The 22495-nt window shown below is 45.5% G+C and overlaps 1 protein-coding gene across 1 annotated transcript in view; it reads left to right on the top strand.

Moving 5' to 3' along the window:
* Positions 1–22495, top strand: part of NUFIP1 (nuclear FMR1 interacting protein 1) — a 333972-nt gene that overhangs the window by 145699 nt on the left and 165778 nt on the right. Inside the window, exon 4 of the mRNA XM_085621822.1 lies at positions 13229–13291. Within this exon, the coding sequence (XP_085477948.1) occupies positions 13229–13291 (63 nt within the window). The remainder of the gene's footprint in view (positions 1–13228; positions 13292–22495) is intronic.

Here is a 22495-nt window from a genome sequence, read left to right as displayed (position 1 = left end):
CGGTAGGACTTGGACTTCACAGGTGGGCTGTCTCCTGTGTCCACAAAATGGGTACACAGATGAGTCCTTCCTGGGATAAGTGAGAACAGTGAAGCATACTGCCCCAGGACCTGGCGGCAGTCTCTCCGCTGTTCGGGAGTTAGAGATGGTGAGAGGATCACTCCCTCTACCGACCCATCCTTCTCTTGGGACGCGAAAAGATCAGGGAGAGGTTCACTTTCCTCTTCCTCTGACCCATCAGTCACCATCATCAAGGTGACCTCTGATCTCTCTTGGTGGGGCTGGAGGCGGTTGACATGGAGCACCCGATGGGGCTGCCTGGGGGTCTTAAGATCCACCACATAGGTGACCTTGCCCTTCTTCGCAATCACCTCAAAGGGGCCTGACCAGCGATCCTGGAGGGCGCTAAGCTCTCCAGGCTCCATGACCCACACCTTCTGGCCAGGCTCCAGCTCCACCGGGTGAGCATTTTGGTCATATCATTCCTTTGCGACCGTCTGGCTGGCTTCTAGGTTTTCGGAAGCTTGCTTCCACAACCTAGCCATTTGGCTACGGAAGGCCAGCATGTAGCTCACCACATCCGGGGGAAGTTTTCTGGGAGTCTTTTCCCATCCATCCTTCACCTGGCTGAGGGGTCCCAGAACATGGTACCCATACAACAGCTCGAAGGGGCTGAAGCCTACTCCCTTCTGCGGTACCTCCCTGTAGGAGAACAGCAAGCAAGGCAGGAGGACGTCCCATTTCCTCTGCAGGCTCTCGGGCAGACTCCTGATCATGCCCTTCAAGGTTTTGTTAAACCTCTCCACCAGACCATTGGTCTGGGGGTGATAAGGGGTGGAGAACCGGTAAGTGACTCCACACTCCTTCCACATAGCCCGCATGTATTCCGACATGAAGTTGGGGCCTCTGTCCGACACAACTTCCTTGGGGAACCCCATGCGGGTGAAAATTCCCATCAGGGCCCGTGCCACCGCAGGTGCGGTAATGGTCCTCAGAGGAATAGCCTCTGGGTACCGGGTGGCATGATCCACCAGAACCAGGATAAACCTGTGACCGGCAGACGTTGGTGGATCCAATGGCCCAACAATGTCGATGCCCACCCTCTCAAAGGGGATGCCAACGACAGGCAGTGGTTCCAGGGGAGCCTTCAGCTTCACCCCTGTTTTCCCACTAGCTTGGCAGGTGACACACGTCCTACAAAAAGAGACGTAATCCTCATCTGAGGCCAATAGAAGTGAGGGACAAGCCGAGCAAAGGTCTTGTCCTGTCCTAAGTGTCCTGCCAAGGGTATCTCGTGAGCCAATTCCAAAAGGAAGGCTCGGTAACGCTGGGGAACCACCAAGGCCTGGGAGGATCCATGCACCGGAGCCTTGGGTTCGCTATAGTGGAGACCATCTTCCCAATATATGTGGAAGTTCCCCGAATCGTTACCCGCTGCCTGGGCTTCGGCCTGTCGCCGTAAGCCCTCAAGGGTGGGGCACTTCTTCTGGGCCCGACAAAACTCCTCCCTGGTAGGTCCTCCCTCCACCTGCCATTCTGCAGGGGTAGGTAAGCCCTCCAGGGAAGTCACATCCCCCTCTGTGGACTCCGGGACCACCTCAGTTGCCCCATCCATCTTATGAGGTGCAGATGCCGGGGCAGGCTTCCCCTGTCCCCGTTTACCCTTTTTGGCAGCTGGTTGGGCCTTTGTCCCAGGCTCCAACCTCTGTGAACTCCCCCTCCGGGCAGTCACGGACCGCGTGTTGGCACAAGTCCACTCAGGCGACCCCAACATCTCCATATGAGCCTTGAACTCGACCTCCTTCCAGGCCGTATGTTCAAGGTAATTTCCCAACAGACAGTCGACCGGCATGGCAGGGCTTACCACAACTCGAAGAGGACCCGCAACCCCTCCCCACTCAAAGGGAATCTGAGCCACCGGATAGTGACCCTCTCGGTTGTCAGCCATCACAACCGGGTGGACTACGTTGGGAATCACCTGCTCTGAGGACACCAGCTGATTCCTTACCATAGTCATGCTGGCTCCTGTGTCCCTCAGAGCCTCCACCCTCTGGGCATTGATGGTGACCCATTGCCTGTACTTGGTAGTATTCGAGGGCACATGGGTCTTAGGAACCATCTCGCAATCTCCCAGGGACACTAATGTTAGCCCTAACCACTCACCTCCCTTATCTAAGGGCAACTCCTCCCCGAGCACTGCACTCACCACCCCAGGGGTCTTTCCTCCAGTGGGAGGGTGTGGTCTCTTGGGACACTTGGTATCCCCCTTTTAGTGCCCAATCTCGCCACACTCATAACAACGGACAGGATAAGGGGGTTTGTGGGGGCCAACCTTAGGAGGGAATCCTGGTCCCTTTCCCTGCGAACTCTTTTGGGGGCCTTTAGGGAACTCCTTCTTTTTGTCTCTCCCCTCTTTCTTCTGGGGAGCGCCCTGACCAGTCCCTTGGAAATTCCCCCCAGTTCCTTTTAGAGACACCCGGGTACTAGCCCAGATGTCCGCCTCCTCTGCAAGCTTCCTAGGATTAGTCAGCTTGCTGTCCACCAGGTGTTGACGCAGCTCCGGAAAACTTTTCTCGAGGAGGTGCTCCCTCAAAAACAACCCCTCGTAGTCCTTTACCTCACTGACCTGCACCCAGCCCTCCAAAGCTTTTTTTGCGTAGTCCAGGAAGTCCACCCAATTCTGGGCAGCCAGCTTTTGGCTACCCCGGAATCTCTGCCTGTACTTCTCAGGGGTCAGCCCAAATTTCCCAATCAAGGCGACCCTCATGGTGGGGTAATTGGTCTGCTCCAGTTGTTCTAGGGCTAAAAGGGCATCCCTCCCCACCGGAGGCATGTACCTCTACAGACCACCCCCCCACTGAGCTTCCGGGATCCCATGGGCTCGTAAGGAGACCTCATAGGCAGCCAACCTCTTGGCTATGTCGTCCCCAACACCGTAGCTGGCAACTACGTCCTTTGGGAAGTGGGGTCTAGGTTCCCTGGGAACTTCTTTCTGTACGCTGCCACCAACAGGACTACTGGGGGTCCCTAACTGAAGGGCCTTGAGTTCTAATTCTTTTAAATGGAGCTCATGAAGGAACCTCCGCTCTTCCCTCTCCTTCTCCAAGCGGGCTAATTCCATCCTGAATTGCCTCTCCTCCCTCCTGTCGGCTAAGTTGGCCGAAGACAGGCTTCCCCCCGAAGTGCTACAACCGGCGCTTGAAGGCGCCCTGAGTCCTGCAACCATATTGCTGCTCTCAGTGGAAAGAAGTGTCTCTGCTCCTTCCGTGGTGTCCGGTCCCTCCTCCTCCCGTCCCCCGCTAGGGTGGGCCATCACCCAGGCTCTCAAGCTAGTCTGGAGCTCCTCTTTTTTTGCTCCCCGCTTGAAAAATACCCCCCTCTCCTGACAGAATTCCTTTAACTGGGTTACAGTGTACTCTTCTAGATTACCCAGCTCAAACTCCATCCTGCCAGGAACGGCCCTAAACACTGCGGAAAAGAACTCTCAAAGTAAGAAGAAACTTCTTTCAAAAGGAAGCCACACCACGGGACCGAGATAATTTCAAAAATTCCAATCAGGGAGACAACCTGGAGAAAACAACAATAAAAACAAAAACAAAAATCAGGTGTAGGGTGCATGGCGCACACTGAATTGCTGATGAGTGGACGCAAGCACAAGCTCAGGATCCCACCGCTGAACACCAATTTGTTGGACCTAAAGACCTATGGTAGCTTGGCTCAGGTGGAAAGGCCTCATTCCAGAGGACATGTCGTGCTTGCATCCCACTCACCTCGGCACTCCAGTGTATCGCCACTAAAAACGACACTACACCAAGGAGTTAGAAAAGTTAGAAAAGCTTATCTTTCTTTTTATCCGGTTTTTCTTTTCTTTCAGAGGAAACCAGTCAGTTTTCATTTACATCTCATTAGGGTCATAGACATAGCCCTGCTCATAGTAATTTCATTGCACTTGAAATCAGGTCATTAGATATAGCACTGCACGTAGCCATTACAATGCGCTTGAAATCAGTTCATTAAATATAGCGCTTCACATAGCCATTACAATGCACTTGAAATCAGGTCATTAACTATAGCGCTTCACATAGCCATTACAATGCGCTTGAAATCAGGTCATTAAATATAGCGCTTCACATAGCCATTACAATGCGCTTGAAATCAGGTCATCAAATATAGCGCTTCACATAGCCATTACAATGCGCTTCAGAGCTGGGAGTACTTTGTTGCCTGAACCCTGGCCTCACATCAGCTCCTTACTCGTGGTTAGTTGTGGCAGCCCTATCGGGTTAGTCCCAGAAGAGCTGAACATACGGTCCCTGAGCGTGGCTCCGCACAGTTCCCCCCAGCGCGTCTCAGCGCCAACTTGGTCTGGGGATCCCGGTGCGAAGGGTAGGGGGGACTCTCAGCAGACTTGACAACGGGCTTCCCCCGGGGGAGGGGCGTGCTTCGGGCCTCCCGCCCTCCTCCCCTGGGGGTTACCTTACTCTGTGGCTCAACGTTGGCCCTGGCGAGGGCTCTCCGGCCTCCCGGCGATCTCCGGGTCGAGGGCCTCCACCTTCCGCGATACCATCGAGTTGGTGGGGGATCGGAGGCGCGCCCGTGGCTGCCGTTGTCAGCGCAGCCTGCGGGGGCGCGGCCTCTACGGCTTCAGGAGTCGGCGGGGGCGGCGTCAGGCAGCCCGCCCCCGTCAAGTGATGCGGGAGGCTGGCTTCCAAGCCTAACGCGGTCTTCTTCGAATTCCGGCGGCCCTCTCACAAGATGTGCTGCGTTACTGAGGCTGCGACGGCAGCGGCGGGGCCCCGGTCCTCTTCGCGGGCCCCAGTGACCATGAGGGTGACCTTTCCGGCCCGGGGCCACAGCGGTGAGCTATTCTTTGGGGGCAGCCCCGGCGATGGTGATACAAATTAAGGGGTGGCCTGCAGTTCGGGGGTGGCGATGTGCTCGGCGCCTAGCGCCCCTTTTTCCCTCACAGCGACGCCCTGGCTCAGGGCGGGTTAGTTGGAAGGCGGCAGGGCACACGCCAGTGGCGGAACAAGACAGGGGGAACCCAGGCACAGTCAGGAAAACGGTGGACAAGGTTGGAGATGACCACTCTCTCCCTCAGTTCCCCTCAGGGGTCCTGTCTAGGCGGGAAGCACAACCAGTTAATGTGATCCCAGGTCAGAGGTTGAAGGCAAGGCTAGGTCACGAGGTAGGGGTAGTGTCAACCAAGGGGGGGAAAAAGCAGGCGCTAAGAACAGTCAGTTTCCCCCCTTCTGCGCTCCCACCTCCCCACTCAGGTGCCTTACTCCTGACTACCTCACTTCACACCTTCTACAAAAATGGGCGACGCACCTCACCCCTATATATAGCCTGGGCCCTGACTGGCCAGAGTGGCCCAGAAGGTTCTGGAACCCCTCATGACAGCCTATGGCCCAGGTTCTGAGGTGACAGTTTAGGCCACCATTTTGTGGAGGAGCTTTCTCCCTCCCTCCATTTTAGGGAAGCACCTTACGCCACACCATCAATTAGTGATAATGGGGCACCCAGAGCCTCTAAATCAACACCAAAAAAAACTAGTGGACAGAAAAATTAAAGGGTAAAGGAAGAAAAAAATAAGGAGGGAACAGCCAAAGGGCTGGCAGGTCTAACACTTATCTTATGTTTGATTGTGACAGGCCTGGAGACATTGAAGAAAGACTACCCAAGATCTGGTTAGTTTGGAAATAGAAGTAGAACTATCTCGAAGTAAATTGGAGCTAGAATTGAGATTCTGTTCAAGGGTATACTGTGGGCAGTAGTTATGGGCAGTGTTGCCTCTAATTATTTTGTCTCCGTGCAGCAGTGAATATTATGTGTGCGCACATTTTTTGTTTGTGTTTGCAACCGAGTGATGCTGGAAAAAATTATACTACTCTCTAGTGACACTAGAAAGGAAACCTCCCCAAACATTTTAAAAGTTAAACGGTTAATTGAAAGTACATTTCCCTGCTAAATTGTCTAACAGCACTGGCAATGCCAATAAGTCTGGCTTTAATTGGGTGTATGCTGCACTTACACAAGCACACCCCTCACCCTACATTTACATAGACACAGTACTTATCATGCACTAACAATGCACTCAGGCACATACCCTGCACTCACAGCATACCACTCACCAGGGCGGACTGGCTGTACTGGGTATCGGACATTTCCCTAGGAGGCTGGAAGGGTGGGGGCTTGTTTTGAAGCAGTGGGGCCGCTTTTGTTACTTAGGGCCGATTTTGCAGTGGTGCTGCAATATTGGCCCCCAGTAACAAAAGCAGCAGTGCTTCACCCTTGTATCCCCCTCCCTGAGGAGGCTGGTCTGACAAAATTACAATGTAATAAGGAATCCCTTCGCAACCCAGTGGTTTTGTAGCAGTAACTTAATAAAGGCCATGTAACAGTCTCGCACAGACAGACTGTGGGTTAATCAGTGTAAAGAAATAAGGACCCCCCTGATATGAAATTAAGGCTCTAAGGGCAAGGAACAAATCTGCAATGTAATAAGGAACCCCTTGGCAAGCCAGTGGTTTAGTAGTAGTTACTTAATGAAGGCCATGGACAAAATTGCCAGACTGCTTTGAGTTCCCAGTCCTGCCCTGCCACTCACGCCACTCACGCTACGCTTAGCTTACAAAGACACACTGCTTACCCTACACTCACACAGACTCATTGTTCACCCTAAATTCAGGCACTTTGTCTACTCCGCATTCAGATGCACTCATAAACACACTGAAACTCTGCATTCAAGCACATTATTCACTGTACGCACATTCTGACACGCCACTCATTCTACAATCACACAGACACATGATTCTCCTTGCACTCACACAAGCACACGCAGCAAGCAGTTCCAGTCCCTTCACCCTGAACTCCCTATGCACACAATTTAACTCAGCTCTCACATTACTCCCACGGCACTCATTCAGGCCAACTGCTCATTGTATAGTCACAAAAGTAAACCCCAACCCTGCACTTACAATGTTCACTATTCAACCTGCACTCAAAATACACTTTGCTCATTGAGCACATATTGTACTCTTCTCATTCTCACAAAGGCAAGCTGCTGACCCTACACTCCCACTGCTATCCCTGCACTTATACAGTTGCTTCACCATGCATTCCCTTCTCTTATGGAGGACACCACCACCTGTCCTTCCCTCCCTGCACACCCATTAAAGAAACATCTTGAACAACCATTGGCATAGCCAATAGGTCTTGCTTTTGGGACCTTATAAGTATTTTGTTATGCAGCACAATATCCTTTGGTGCAACAACATCAACTGTTGCATGGCTAAACACTTATAAGGTCCCAAAGGCGAGACCTATTGGCTATGCAAATGCTTGTTCAGTGTGACGCCATAAGTGGTACGGACGTGCCCAGATGTGGATCCCATGCACACTGTCCCACTGGAGCCAAACTATACCTGTCTGATGAACGCTAATAAAGGTGAAACCGGTCTTGGGGTGCTTGTGTTTCAATTCAGGGTAGACAAATTAAAGAAATGGTGTGTGGCACACTCCAATTTGGCAAGTGTAACTTTGTGTGATTGAATTAATCACTTTATGCTTTTGGGTGCTGATGGGTATCTCCCTCTGACCTTCGGGAGTTGGGTTCTGTATCGACAAAAATTAGCACTATTAAATTAATAATAGTGTGCCCAATGAGCACTCCTCAGAGACGTGGTCTCCTTTCAAGTGTTGATCCGTTTCATGTAATGAAAACAGTAAACTCTATTCATATCCCAATTCAATGGTCATTTTTATTACGTCATCTTCTTCATTGTTATATCACAGTTGGTTCATTTGATGTACATTGCATCACTTTCTAAGAAGTTGTACTTCACTTCCTGAATTGACTTCATTCAATGCTGTAGATCCCCACAGTTGGTTCATTTGATGTACATTGCATCACTTTCTAAGAAAGTGTACTTCACTTCCTGAATTGACTTCATTCAATGCTGTAGATCCCTATGCATTTCGGGACTAATCCCTTCTTCAGGGGAAATTCAAGTAATCTGAAAAAATGCACAAAATACTACGCTATAATCCATGGATGTCTAATATCCCACAATCAAACACAAAGTCAAGGGTGATAGGCTGTGAGCTCAGGAGTATTGTGGTGGTGAAGTCAGTAAACGTGATGAAATCGTGTTGTCAGAAAACTGTGATTTCGGTTAATCCATGCTCTCACAAAAATACTAGGTGAATAAGTAAATAAAATAAATTAAACAAGTGTAAACTGCGAGAGTTAAAAACTTGTTAACCGAGGAAAAACATACAAATAACCGAACAGTGCTAGTTAGAGAAGGATCATTCTCAAACTGTATAATTGAGTGATGAAGTTGTGACCTCGCGTTATCGATAAAGTGGTTGATCGCCGAGTGTAGTTGCACGTTGGTAAAAGTAAGCGTTGCATGTGCTGGAGTTTATTTAAACGGAAAAATTCCTAACACAGTGACCGCGTCCCTAGTGTATCTGTAGTTAAATCACGGGATTCAAAATCATCTAAGTCTTACCGGGTAACCAAACGCTGGACTGTTCTATGCTCGTAAACTTCTGTGGAACGGTAACAAATGTTGCCGATATGCATGTAGGTGTATAAATGACATCACACGTAAAGCGCTGAACATTCATTGGATCCCGAATGGAAACCGACGGTGGACATAAATCTGTCGGCCATCTTATAGTGTATGTGTTTCAGTTAAAATCTCTTGTGTTTAAATCTACTGAGACGGTGTGTAGTGTAATGCGAATCATGTTAAGTGGAAAAAACACTAATCTACTCGTGTTTTGAAATTATGGATATTGTAATGAAGTTGTAGGTTCGTTATGGCATTTACTATCAAGTAGGATAGATGGAAGGAATATAATCAACATAAAAGTGAGTGACCAAATCATCATGATTTACCTTGAGTGAGGTGAAGGAAAAATTTTTTTTTTTTTTTGTTTGAAACCGTTTATTGCAATCTCAAATATATACAAGTATGGGCCTACAACCTTCCGGCCGGCCGCTAGAGTGACAGGAGCATATGACATACATACAAAAAAGGGCTCTTGGCGTTGCAGAGAGGTAAATCAGGAGGTATCAACGACGTGGGCCACATGACTCCGAGCCCGCAATACGGTTTCATTTTATAAGAACACAACAACACAAAAAAAAAAACCACACCCGCAAGGCAACCCGCAATCCGAAGTGACAGCACGTGCTCCTTAAGTGGGGGACCCCAACCATCCACAAGAATCTAAAGAGGGGAACGGGAAGAGAACAGGGACTGGGGGACCCTGTGCCCGGGGCCGGGGGAGGGGGTCAACTAGGGGGACGGAGCTGGCGAGGCAGCCGGCAGAGGTGAAGGAAAATTTAACTCGAAAATCGAAATCACTGTCCTGGAATTACTAGAATCATAAACAAGGAACAAAAACAAGGTTACATTGTATATGTGTATGTATACACATTAAAGCATGCTCATTCATTAAAATGTGTTCACAGGAAGCAACTGTATCACATACGTTCATTATGCCCCTTCGGGTGGCAGGAGTCCAGTTTTTTTAATCCAATACATTTCGCGTTGTAAAAGTCTTTTTTTGTTGTCCAATCCCCGTCTCACAGGGACAACCTCCAATACCAAAAATCTTAGCTGACTTATGTTGTGTTTATGACTGGTAAAATGTGCCGTCACTGGTGCTTTCATGACTTGATTCCTTATGGTACTCTTATGTTCAGTTATGCGAACCTTCATTTTTCTTTCCGTCTTCCCTACTTATGGGAGACCGCAGGGGCATTTTAATAAGTATACGACATTCTTTGTGTCACAGGTTGTGTTAGTGGATAATCTAATGGTTTTACCAGATGTAGGATCGTTCATAATGTTGCCTCGGATGATATTGTTGCAGTGACTGCAGTTAAGGCACGGTTTAGTTCCTGTGTATGTGGCACATTTTTGTTGCGGTCTTGTCTCCAATAAGTCTTTGATATTTCTAGAACGTTGGTATGCAAATAGTGGTGTGAAGTTAAAGATGCCATTAAAATCAGGTTCATTTTTGATCATAGGCCAGTTTTTTAATATAATTTTTTTCACTTGATGGCTTTTGGTCGAAAATTTTGACACGAAAACTGGTCTACTACTGGACCTTTCTGTTTTGTGAGGGGTTAACAACTCTTTCCGATTGATGGCTTCTGCCCTTTCCTTTGCTGCATTCAAAATCATATCTGGGTATTTTCTGTCTTTGAATCTCTCAAGTATTCTGTCTTGGTTATTTGCGTATGTACTGGGTTGAGAAGATATCCTTTTCGCTCTTAATAATTGTGAGTATGGTAGATGTCTTTTCAAAGACATTGGGTGGCAACCTTCAAAGTGCAAAGAGTTATTCCTGTCGGTAATTTTGGTGTAGACATCTGTTTCAATTATGTTCTTATTGCGGGTTACCAGAACATCAAGGTATGCGATGCGTTCCATACTAGTAGAATATGTAAATTGTATGTGATCATCTATGGTGTTTATGAATGTAATGAATTATTTTATCTCGTCTGGAGAGGCCATCCATATTAAGAAGATGTCATCAATGTAGCGCCAAAACGTAAGAATTTTTCCAGGACAGTGATTTCGATTCACTCAAGGTAAATCATGATGATTTGGTCACTCACTTTTATGTTGATTATATTCCTTCTATCTATCCTTCTTGATAGTAAATCTCATAACGAACCTACAACTTCATTACAATATCCATAATTTCAATACACGCGTAGATTCGTGTTTTTTCACTTTACGTGTGATGTCATTTATACACCTACATGCATATCTGCAACATTTGTTACCGTTCCACAGAAGTTTACGAGCATAGAACAGTCCAGCGTTTAGTTACGCGGTAGGACTTAGATGATTTTTAATCCCGTGATTTAACTACAGATACACTTGGGGACGCGGTCACTGTGTTAGGAATTTTTCCGTTTAAACAAACTCCGGCGCATGCAACGCTTACTTTTACTAACGTGCAACTACACTCGGCGAACACCCATTTTATCGATAACGCGAGGTCACAACTTCATCACTCAATTATACAGTTTGAGAATGATCCTTCTCTAATGAGCACTGTTCAGTTTATTTGTTTGTTTTTCCTCGGTTAACAAGTTTTTAACCCTCGCGGTTTCGACACGTTTAATGTATTTACTTATTTACCTAGTATTTTTGAGAGCATGGATTAACTGAAACCACAGTTTTCTGACAACACGATTTCATCACGTTTACTGACTTCACCACCACAATACTCCTGAGCTCACAGCCTATCACCCTTGACTTTGTGTTTGATTGTGGGATATTAGACATCCATGGATTATAGCGTAGTATTTTGTGCATTTTTTTCAGATTACTTGCATTACCCCTGAAGAAGGGCTCAGTCCAGAAATGCATAGGGATCTACATCATTGAATGAAGTTAATTCAGGAAGTGAAGTACAATTTCTTAGAAAGTGATGCAATGTACATCAAATGAACCAACTGTGATATAACAATGAAGAAGATGACGTAATAAAAATGACCATTGAATTGGGATATGAATAGAGTTTACTGTTTTCATTACATGAAACGGATCTACACTTGAAAGGAGACCACGTCTCTCAGGAGTGCTCAATGGGCACACTATTATTAATGTAATAGTGCTAATTTTTGTCAATTCAGGGTAGACCTGACCTGGAAGTTATAGCAGAGGTTTTCCCTTTGGAGCACGGACAAAACTGATTTGCATATGCCTGGGTCCAAACTGAGGTGGCACAGTGTGCCAAATAAGGACGGTCTGGGATGCAGCCTCAAGTAAATACCAGTGGCGGAGATTAATTTAAGCATTGCATCCATCACTTTATCGTTTACTTTGCTGCTGAAACGGCATAGCAGCCGAGGCACCAGACCCACTAGGCTTTTCCCATGCACAGTCACACCTTCAAGTAGGGAGAGCCATTGACTTGTCTTCCATTTTAGATTTGTTCCTCAGTGGATCAGGCAGGTGATCTCTTTCCCGCTGAATTATTCAGTAATGTGGAACCAAGAGGTGGGTCTGGTATTGGCATGGCTGTATTGAGATTTAGTTTAGAAACCCAGCCCAAACATATAGTAGCTCTCGGGTGAACCCATAGTAGGTGGTAACCTATACCTAGTCATTCATGATTTTTTACTCCTATACTTTTTTTTTTCTGTCAGGAAGGTTGGACCTCAAATACTCTATGCCAACGGAAAACCGGATTAAACAAACTACTGACACCAGACATGAAATCAGTTTCGGCATAAATGAGGGATGCTCCTAATTTGAAATGAATGGCAATATGGAATCATTTTATTGATATCTCTGTTGTAGTATGCAAACCTACTAGAGGATCAGCATAGTGCTGTGCATTGCGGATTGTGTTTGAGACGCAGCAGGTATGTCAAGTGAAGAAAACCGAATGATTGGGGGGCGGCAGCGGAGGTGCTAGTGGGCAGAACCAGCAGTAGACGCTGCGACCTCCTAAAACAATTTTTTGCCTAAACACTCACAAATCAAGCAGCAGTCTATCTTCCTTGTAGGTCATCGCCTTAAGATTGATTGTAAGATGACACTAATTAGGAATGGTTATATTTTGCTCACAGCAAGCGAAAAATGCTACTCATTTTCCTTTTGATAATCTGTGTTCCACTCATATCTGCCTAGCTTGACTTGCTTATACTATTTTTTTCTTCATTATCCTTGTGCTTTAGACTGTTGTTAAATTTTAGTACAAATAGTCCTGTTTGCTTTACTTTGAGATAACCTTCTAGCACGTAAAAAATATGCTGTTGAATGTTTGTTTCTGTACACAAATAGTGTTTTACCTAGGCTCTTGGAAAATGCGATTTTAAAACTGAAAAGTGACCATCATTGAAATATGAGAAATGTTCAATGGTTTTATGTGAAAAAAATAAAATATACCAGCGAATGGCAATTTCCGCACATCTTTCCCCTCCTTCCTTTCCTCTTATTATTTGCCACTTCACTTACATGTGTTTAATTTTATCTAATGACTCTATTGTGAGAGAGAAAAATAAAGGACCTCGTTTTGAGGACTGCTTGAGCTCAGTTGTTACCTGGGCCTATTCCAGCTCTCTACTGAAGCCTTAAACACAGGAGTGAACACCTGGTGAAGGTGCTGACTTCTAGTTCATGCCGAACTTCTGAATGAAAGACAGCACAACAACTGCTCTGTATTTGTTTCTGTTTTTCAGTGTCGTGTGGATGGTTGCTTGTTCAGCGCACATGTGAAGCTTGTTGAAATTCACTGGAAAAACGTAAGTAATTCTAAGTATTTCCATGGCCCTATCTTTTTTAGTTATAGCCTCCAAACATACATGTAACTGGATGATTCTAGGGAACTTCTTTTAAGAAAGGCTTTTAAGAGGATGGCACTTTTTTGAATGCTTACTGCAAGAGTCTGTAAATCTTGATATCCCATAGTTTATAAATCTCCTAATGGGGATTTATTGTATTTGTAAGTACCACTACTTTTAATAGACAAGGGAATAAAATAAGGTGTCCAAATATTGAATCTGAATTGGATGATAAAATAGATTTCCTACACATGAAATGTATTTTCCAAAACTCTTTACGATTACCTCAACCTCCATAAGCGTGTAGCCCAATTTTAACATTACATTCTGTGGCACAAAAAAGAAAATTTTACAAATGTTTCTTTAATACGAGATAGCGGTTTAATAAGTTAGCTTTATTTTAGGTCACTAAAACAAGTTTTAAAAATCATGTAAGATCTTTAAAATCTGCGATAATGTGCCTTTAAATTTGAAAAAAACGAATTCAAAAGAATGTTCACATTGTTAATTTTTCAAATAAAGATTTCTTAGAAATACTGTGTGATTGAAAGGATGTCTGTGCCGCTGGCAGATGAACTCGTAGGAGTAGGTGGGTATGAGCCATCCCGAAAGTAAGAATGACATAATATTTTGAAGACATCTCTCCAGCGACTGATTTTAAAATATTTATTGGCATCCAACCAATTGCTCCGAAAGGGTTCAAAACACCGGTACGGAGTACAATCACAAGCCGTAATATGCCACTCTGGCTGGGGAGCTGAAGAGAGCCTAGGGACTACATGCTCTGCAATCTGAAATTGACCTGCGTGCCTTCATCTTCCTCTTCATGAGTCATTACTGCCCAGAAGTACCTACATAACCGATTGCATATTAAAAGCAAGCTAATACCTGCTCACAGATCAGTGTGGAGGGAAGGGGCAGAGGGTCTGCATACAAGGTTAGTTGCTGTAGTGCAGGGCAATAGTTAAATAATTATTCTTCTCGTCATGTAATCCAGTAGAGCTGTGAAGAAGTCATACATATTGTTGGAACTCACCTTTTTTTGCAAGGTAATTCCCAAACATTTTCCCTTCTCCCTCCTATGTTTTCTGATCTGTTTTTGTTTTAGGACTCTGGGCACTTTACCACTGCTAACGTTCATATCTTCTCTTTCTGAATTATATTGGTGACTGATTAGCATATTTTATTTATTAGTAAGTCTCTAGTAAAGTGCACCAGGTGTGACCAGAGCTTATAAATCAAATGCTACTAGTTGGCCTGCAGCACTAGCTATGCCACCCACATGAGTAGCCCTGTAAACATGTCTCAGACCTGCAACTGCCATGTCTGTGAGTTCAGTTTTAAAAATTTCGACCTGGCAAGTGCACTCACTTGCCTGGCCCAAACTTTCCCTTTTATTACATGTAAGGCACCCATGAGGTAGGTCCTGGGCAGCCCCATGGGCAGGGTGTGGTGTATTAACAAGGTGGGGCATGTACTGGTGTGTTTTACATGTCTTGGTAGTGAAATACTGCTCATTTAGTCTTTTCACGATTGCAAGACTCATCTCTCCCAAAGGGTAACATGAGGGTTGCCTTGAAATATCTTTTAAGTGTAATTTCCCATTGAGAGCAGATATAGATTTGGAGTTTGGGGTCTCTGGACTCCCAATTTAAAAATACATATTTTGGTGAATTTGATTTTTAAATTGCGTGTTTGTAAATGCCACTCTAGGAAGTGGGTATCTTTTTGCTTAACCATTCTGTGCCTCTGCCTGTCTGTAGAGTACACATCTGGATTGACTGACTACCAGTTGGGCTCTTGTGCATTCAGCCTAGACAGCCACACAAAGGGAGCTGAGGTGTACCCTGCATATGCTGATGCCCATCACCAAGTTGCTGGGCCTTCCTAAGCTAGAGTGGTGGGAGGAGCTGTCCTTGAGCCCTGAATAGGGCTGTATCTGCCCTCACACAAAGCTGTCTCCAACCTCCTGCAGTGTTTCTGGAGCCAGATCAGGAAAAAGGCAGGGTCTTGTGCACCACAAAGACTTTCCTTTAAAGTTTGCCTACTTCAAAGGCAGAAAGGGGTGCAAGTATTGGACCTCGGACACCTCAAATTTAGAACACTTCTGAACTGGGGACATTCTGCCAGGAAGAAGAGCTGGATGCTGTAGGAGGGACTTCCACTGTGCCTGTTGCTTTGTTGTACTGGCTTGCTGCTTCTGTCCTAGAAGTGAAATTACTGGACTTTGCTTTCTACATCCTGATTTCAAGTTTCTCCAAGGGCTTGTGCGTGCTTGCCTCCTGTTAAGAAGTCTCAGGGCCATCAACAACTTCACCTACCAGTGTCTGGGCTCTTCTGCGAGAGTCCTGACTTGCCAAGTGGTGCCAAATCCATTTCCTGGGCCTTTGGAAGTAGAATCTGGTGACCTTAAGGAGAAAATCCACACATTGACTCCCAGCACCTGTTTTCTCGATGCATCACTGCAAAAGATTGATGCATCGCTGCTGCCTGCCCCGAAGCGAGGTTCCTGATTGGTGCCTCAACCATGGCTTTTACCACAGGCCCCAGCTTGAGGTTACAATGCCCAGAAAAATCGATGCAGCATGAGTCTCGAGCACCGTGTCACCGACGTCCATGGCACCCGCACAGACTCCCACACAACACCTGCGTATGGCTGAAGAATTAATGTAGCACCTGCTTCGAGGCTGTTAAATCGAAGCAGCGTCTGCATCGCTGCTGTCACAACGATGCAGAGCGTCTGGATTTCCACCGCATTCCCCCTCGACGCCGACTCTTTGACAACCAATAAGGAACCAAGACCATGTGTCCGGAAACCGAGGCATCACCTCCCTTACAGTAAGGAACCAACGCATCACTTCCCCTGCCATTAAGGAACCAATGAATCCCTCCCCTGTTTAGTAAGGAATCGGCGCATCGCTTTGCTTTTCTGGCACGTCATCTTCCCAGCGCCTTACACCAGCTTTAATTTTTGATGCATGCAATGTGCTTTGTGCTAATACAAATGCATCCATTGATTTCTGTGGACTAAACTTGCGTAATCTATTTAAAGTTATATTTTGAATTGTGTATGTTGGATTTTTGTTATTTGGATCTTGTTTTATTTAGCTAAATATTGGCTGTTTTTCTAAACTGGTGTGGACTCCTTTTGTAGTGTTTTTACTTTGTGTGTATATGTATAAATGCTTTACACATTGCTTCTGAGATGAGCCTGACTGCTCATGCCAAGCTACCAAGGGGGTGAGCAGGGGTTATCTTAGCTGTGTGACTCCCTTACCCTGACTAGAGTTAGGGTCTCTACTTGGATAGGGTACAAACCACTGCCAACTAGAGAGCCCATTTCTAACATATGTACTCCTCCACTAACGTATCCCACTACCCTGCGTTCAGTATCTCAGCCTAATCCAGAAACCTGTTCACCATCGGCATTTTGCTCCACTGCCAGCGTTCATATCCAAGGTTGCCCTTGTACTTGTGCCCTGTTTAGGCAGATGGATGACGTATGGTACAATTGATGATCTCCCAGCAAATTCAACAAGGGCAGTTAAAACCCTGCTTTATTTTCGTGTGCCGCCCTAAGTGGCATGGGTATTCCCCTACGTGGTTCCAGTGCTCACTGTGTCACTAGAACCAAGCTGTATCTGGCTGATGAGCCCATAATTAGGGCGAAACCGGTCTAGGTTGCTTGTTTTTTGATTTGGGGAGAGCCTGGCAGTTCGGATTAGACTGTTCCCATGAGGAGCCGGGTCAGGACTAAGTTGGATATGGCTGGACTCAAATTGAAGTGGCATTGTGAGCAAAATAACGATGGGTTGGCATGCTACCTGAGCGATTGCCAGCGATTAGACAAATTGCAAGGCAGGCTGTGAATCCTAGTATCAATGTCAGTATCTTGTCACGTACACTGATCTTTTAAAATTTTGTCTTGCAAAGTACACCATTTTTTGGTCATTAACCTGCTAATTAAGAAGCCTGGAATGGCTCTGCCCTTCTGAAAACATCTGATCATTCTCCTACTGGACCTTTGATAGGCAATACACCATCTTGCAAATAATGTCATTAGTCAGGAGGCTCATTGACTTAGCTTCATGTTTTTTCAGCTCGAGCATGACTTATTTGGGTTAGTGAGTGCGACTCAGGGTGAGCTGAGGGCCACTTGTGGTAATACTATAAGCTGAGTTACTTTTGCTAGCTCTGCCTGCAGCTTTTGATATGTTGACTCATGCTGTGTTGAATGACCGTCTTCGTGCAGTAGTGTTTCTGGCCTGACCATTGAGTGGTTTCTAGTTGGGCTCAAGTGGTTCCTCAGTCTCTGCAGATCTGTAAATGTTTAGTGGCTTGGTGCCCCAAAGCTCAGCTCTCTTCTCCCATTCAGTTTAACCTGGGCACGGCAACCCGGACTGAGAAGTCCAATTTACGGAATGTGTCACACTTCAAGATGGCTACACAACCCCTCAAAGGAGACCAGCAGATCAAGGAGACAGCGACCAATGAAGTGTTCGTCAATCCTGTCTGTGAGACTGCCATCCCTAAGAACATGACCCAATCTGGCTGTCCGGTGATGCGGTCCAGGCGACTCATCGAGGAGATGTACGTTTTATGGACACTGAAACGTATATTTAAACAGGGGGGCTGTCTAAACACAGGCTAACAGTAATGACATTTGGGGCATTTCCAGCATGAAGATCAGTTAAATCTGCCATATTTCAGCTAACCTATTAACAATAGGTATAAGTCAGAATGTCCAAGTTTGCGTTTCATGGCAAAATCAGGTTTGTCATATGAAGGTTAAAGCTGTGGAACCAGCTAACACTACATTAGGCCGTACCATTGCTGCCTTTTTCTGAAAGGCCTCAGAAAAACCCCTTATCGTGATTTTCTGACCATTCTCTTAAATCTTTGTGTATATCTGTTCTGTCCATCGTAAGTTGGAATGCATTGAAAAACAATTTAATTAATATTGTATGTTGTATAAATCATGCTGATTAATCTAATCTGTTTTTAATAATTGTGGCATGGGATTTATATTATTATTCATAGTCTTGTGATTTGCTGTACTTTCCTGTGTCTCTAGCGAGATGAGGCTTTGGTAATTCAATGTTGTGCAAATAATTGTAGCACAAATTAAATGCTGTTTATCAAAATGTGCTGCTTTGAAGATGCTATTATACAGCTCTAAATGTAAATCTTTGAATATACTGAAAAACAAGCTTCTACTTTATCCATGGTTTACGAAAGGAAAATCAACTTTGGAACACGTGTTATGGAGGAAGATATTACATTATTCAGAAGTTCAAATCAAAGTAGTGTGTTCCTTTAAATGAAATTGATAAATAGTTGACCAGACAATTAATCTTACTGGTATAAATCAATACTTTTCCCCTCCAGAATAATATTTTTTATGGACATTACCAAGAGATCGATGGAAATTGAATGTTTAATTTTGCTGCAGACATCTGTGCAGGCCATGTAGTTACTGGCTGGGTGTGGAAGAGAGATGAAAAAAATTCTAAAGGGGACGTTAATTCAACAATTTTAATTCATATTGAATTTGGAGATGGATAATTAAGCTAATGGCTGCTAAAAATATACTGTTACTAAGGGAGTAGGATGAGATAGTTGAGTCAGAAGGTTACCACAAATACAAAGTACAAAAGCCACTAGTCTGGAACTAATGGACATCAGGGCAGCAAATCAGACTAGCACAAATGGTTTAGTGCCGCACTGAAGTATAACTAATTGAACACTTACCTATTTACTGATTATTACCCAGGGTATTTTCCTTTTTGAATTCTATACGTTTCCTGGCTATCGTTGTGCTCTGGAACTGCGACCGGCAGAGCCTCTCCTTCCTAAAAGCTCATATAAAAGGCTCCCTCTCAAATTCACTATGCAAGAGTGAAACCCACATTGCTTTTCCTCATAACCCTAAAGGTCATCCTCTCATGATTGCAGCACTAATGGGGCTTTGCCCGCCCATGAATTTCATCCCCCTTCACTGTCAGTCGGGGTTTTGTATGCAGTTTTCCATTCTCATTCTGCATACATGCTCTCTCAAAAAGCCTCCACAATATTACTAAAAACATGCATGAACAAGCATTTACAATGCAATAGGTCTCGCCTTTAGGAAAGTTAGAGCTATCGGCGTTGTAAATGAATATGTCGTTTTCCCCATGTGTTTTGGTTTGGAGTGGAGTGTAAATATGTGGTTTGGAGTGAAATTATGTGGTTTGAATTTGAATTGTTAATTGTGTGGGATGGAATCGTGTGGTGCGTAGTGGAATTATGTGGCATGGTGATTAGATATGGTGAGAGGTGTACAGAATTGATAGAAAGGGAGATAAAGAGGGATAGGTAGTTTGTGCATGTAGTGGTGAATGAACTCCGTACAGGGTAGCAGAAAGAGTGTGTGAGAAAAAGAGATAGATGGGGAGAGCAAGCCACAGACGCATAAAGGGTGCGCCTGTGTACACAGAAGACACCCTAAAAAAAGGAGGAGAGCATGGGTTTGAGGGACGGAAATATTGAAAAGGCACAGGAAGTAAACTGTGCCTGAAGATCTGAAGTGAACCAATATGTAAGAGTGCAAGAGAGGTGTGAGAGGTATGAGAGACTACGAGAGAAGAGAGACGGATGTGTGGGAGGGGGCAGCAAGAGGGGGAGGCGAAAGGTGGACCAGTGACCAGTATGAGGTGGTACAGAAGGTAGCATGTGTGTACGTAAAAGCCAGCCTCTCCGTGGGTGTATTGCACATTTGTAAGTGCTGCTGAATCAGAGAACTGAGGAATGTCTTAATTTTACAGCCCCTTTAATCTCGGGGTAGGAGCTGTTGGAAGCCAAAAAACAAAAAGACGTGTGCAGTTGAACGGCCCTATTAAAACAAAAATAATAATATTCTTTTAAAGTTCCTTAGTACTGAACTGTAATATTGTTATACTTTAAGAGGGAGGAAATTAATGTGCATAAGGATAAAGGGGAACCCATTTCTCAAAAAGCATTTAGAGGCGAAATTGCAAAGAGACAGCATTGAGTATAGAATCACATACACGTGAAATGGAAACAGAGCTTTCTCCTGCTTGATTCAATGCAGGTTGTTGCCTGAAACGAGATCCTGAGTAAATGAAATGAAAGGAGTAACGAGACTCACCTGTGAAAAACAGAGTGTGAAACTCCGAGTACTAAAGGCTATGAAAAATTGTTATTAACTGCCAACTGGTGAAAGGACGTACAACGCCAGGAACAGCTTATAAGGTTTCATACACAAAGAATAAAGTTGAAAGTGCCCCCTGCCGTTTACTGAATGCTTTAAATATGAAAATGGAGCATGCAAGTTGCTGAACAAACATGTGCCCAAGGCCGACCAAACACAACCTAATGCCACTTGAACAGCCAAGTATAAAAAACTCTCCAAACTCTGCCACAAAAGAGGATTTTATCTGATCCTGAGCTCCATTGTGGAAGGAAACCTTGGATGATTTCGCGGTTGGTCGTCCAACAGTGTAATTAGGCCAGAGTGTTGTAAGTAAACTAGAATGAAATACAATAATAAAACCTTAAGACAGTGCTTGAAGTATTCGAATTCACCATGCGAACGTTACTGAATAATCTTGACCCTGCATGTTCGTGTTCTCAAGATGTCAGAACTGTTACTAGCACTTTATAACCCCTTCCACCCCCCCCAAGATGAAGTGTATAAAGACACACCATATATTAAGACCTTGTTTTTTTTTTGTTTTTCTTCAACATATGGATCTTTGAGTGTCCATGGCGGTGACATTCCTGTGGGTGGGGTTGAATTTTACCTTTTTCTTTAAATATGCAGCCCAGGTCTGGGGCTCCAAGCGAGCACCGCAGGAAAAACTAAAAGCCTGCACAGGAAGCTGCCTGTTGTCCGAGCAAACACACAGCACGGAGGGGGGGAGGAGACGTAAAAAGGGGCAAGCTGGAGTCGATGCCTTGGAGCAGGCATGTAAGTGCTAAGAGAGAGGGAGTGTGTGCACAGGGAGAGGGGCGAGACGGGGCCAGAAAAATCGGTGTTCGTGAATATTACAGCTGAGTCCCGAATTGATCATTTTGCCAGGTGAGGTCCCCGTGAAAGCTCAGCTGCTCAGGCAGCTGCACATTATTGTATTAACACAGGACTCCCTCTGGCCATGCATCCCGCTCCTCTGGGTGGTATGGACACTCAGCTGATTACCTGCTGGTTAAAGTCAGCGGCCGTCTGCAGCTACAAGAGAGGGAAAGCGGCCTGCCACCCGCAGTCGTCGGTCAGATACACCACGTGGGGACTGAGCAGGCAGCCCCCGGCAGAGTTCCCAGGTAGGCAGGCAGCGCTTCCCGACCCGTACGCGAGCACATCTCTTGTCCTCCTTCCGCGCAGACAGGGAGGGAGAGAGCGAGCGAGCAGGAGTTGTGCTAACGCCCGAGCCGTACGCGTGCACATCTCCGGTCTTCCTTACGCGCACATCTGCTGTCTCTTGTGCTAACGCAAGCAAAAGTGACGCGCGTGCACATCTCCTGTCCCCCTTCCGCCGACAAACCGACGACAATAGATCTCGCCAAGGTGAGAGGAGCATGCGCTGCGTCGCTAGGCTAGACCTAAAAACTGACATTGACTTTAAACACCTGGCTGTTGCCCCAACTTTTTTGTTTTTTAAAAATGACTCACTTCTTACCTTCCATCTTTGTATGCCACCTTTCTCCGCGTACTGCCCACTCTGTCAGGTACAGGTTTGCCTTAATCCCTGTTATTGTATTCATGCAAATTGTCCACACCTTATTTCAAGATCACGTCGTCATACCCCCTAAAAACTAACCGTATCTAGTCTACTCTAGCTCATCTATTATCCCTGACAAGGCCTGCATAAACTCTCATACCCCCACTAATTATCACACTTAACTACTTCTAACTACATAAAATAACTGGAGTATATGCATGCAGTGGTGTCTGTGAGAGCACAAGATTAATCCCAATAACCAACATGAAACAGTGGATTCCACTATTCTGAGTTTCCAGGGTAGCGTGCTGGCTGGCATAAAACGCTTCAGTGCCTTGTCAGTGGTAGTAAGTTCAATATAAATGTAATTACAATGCTTGTTAAAAATCAGCAAATCAGTTAAGTACATTGTAGAGCGAGAATTGTGTTGAACTCTTTTATCAACGAT

The sequence above is a fragment of the Triturus cristatus genome, chromosome 8 (assembly GCF_964204655.1).
Source record: "Triturus cristatus chromosome 8, aTriCri1.1, whole genome shotgun sequence".
NCBI lineage: Eukaryota > Metazoa > Chordata > Amphibia > Caudata > Salamandridae > Triturus > Triturus cristatus.
This window is presented reverse-complemented; position numbering and strand designations above follow the sequence as displayed.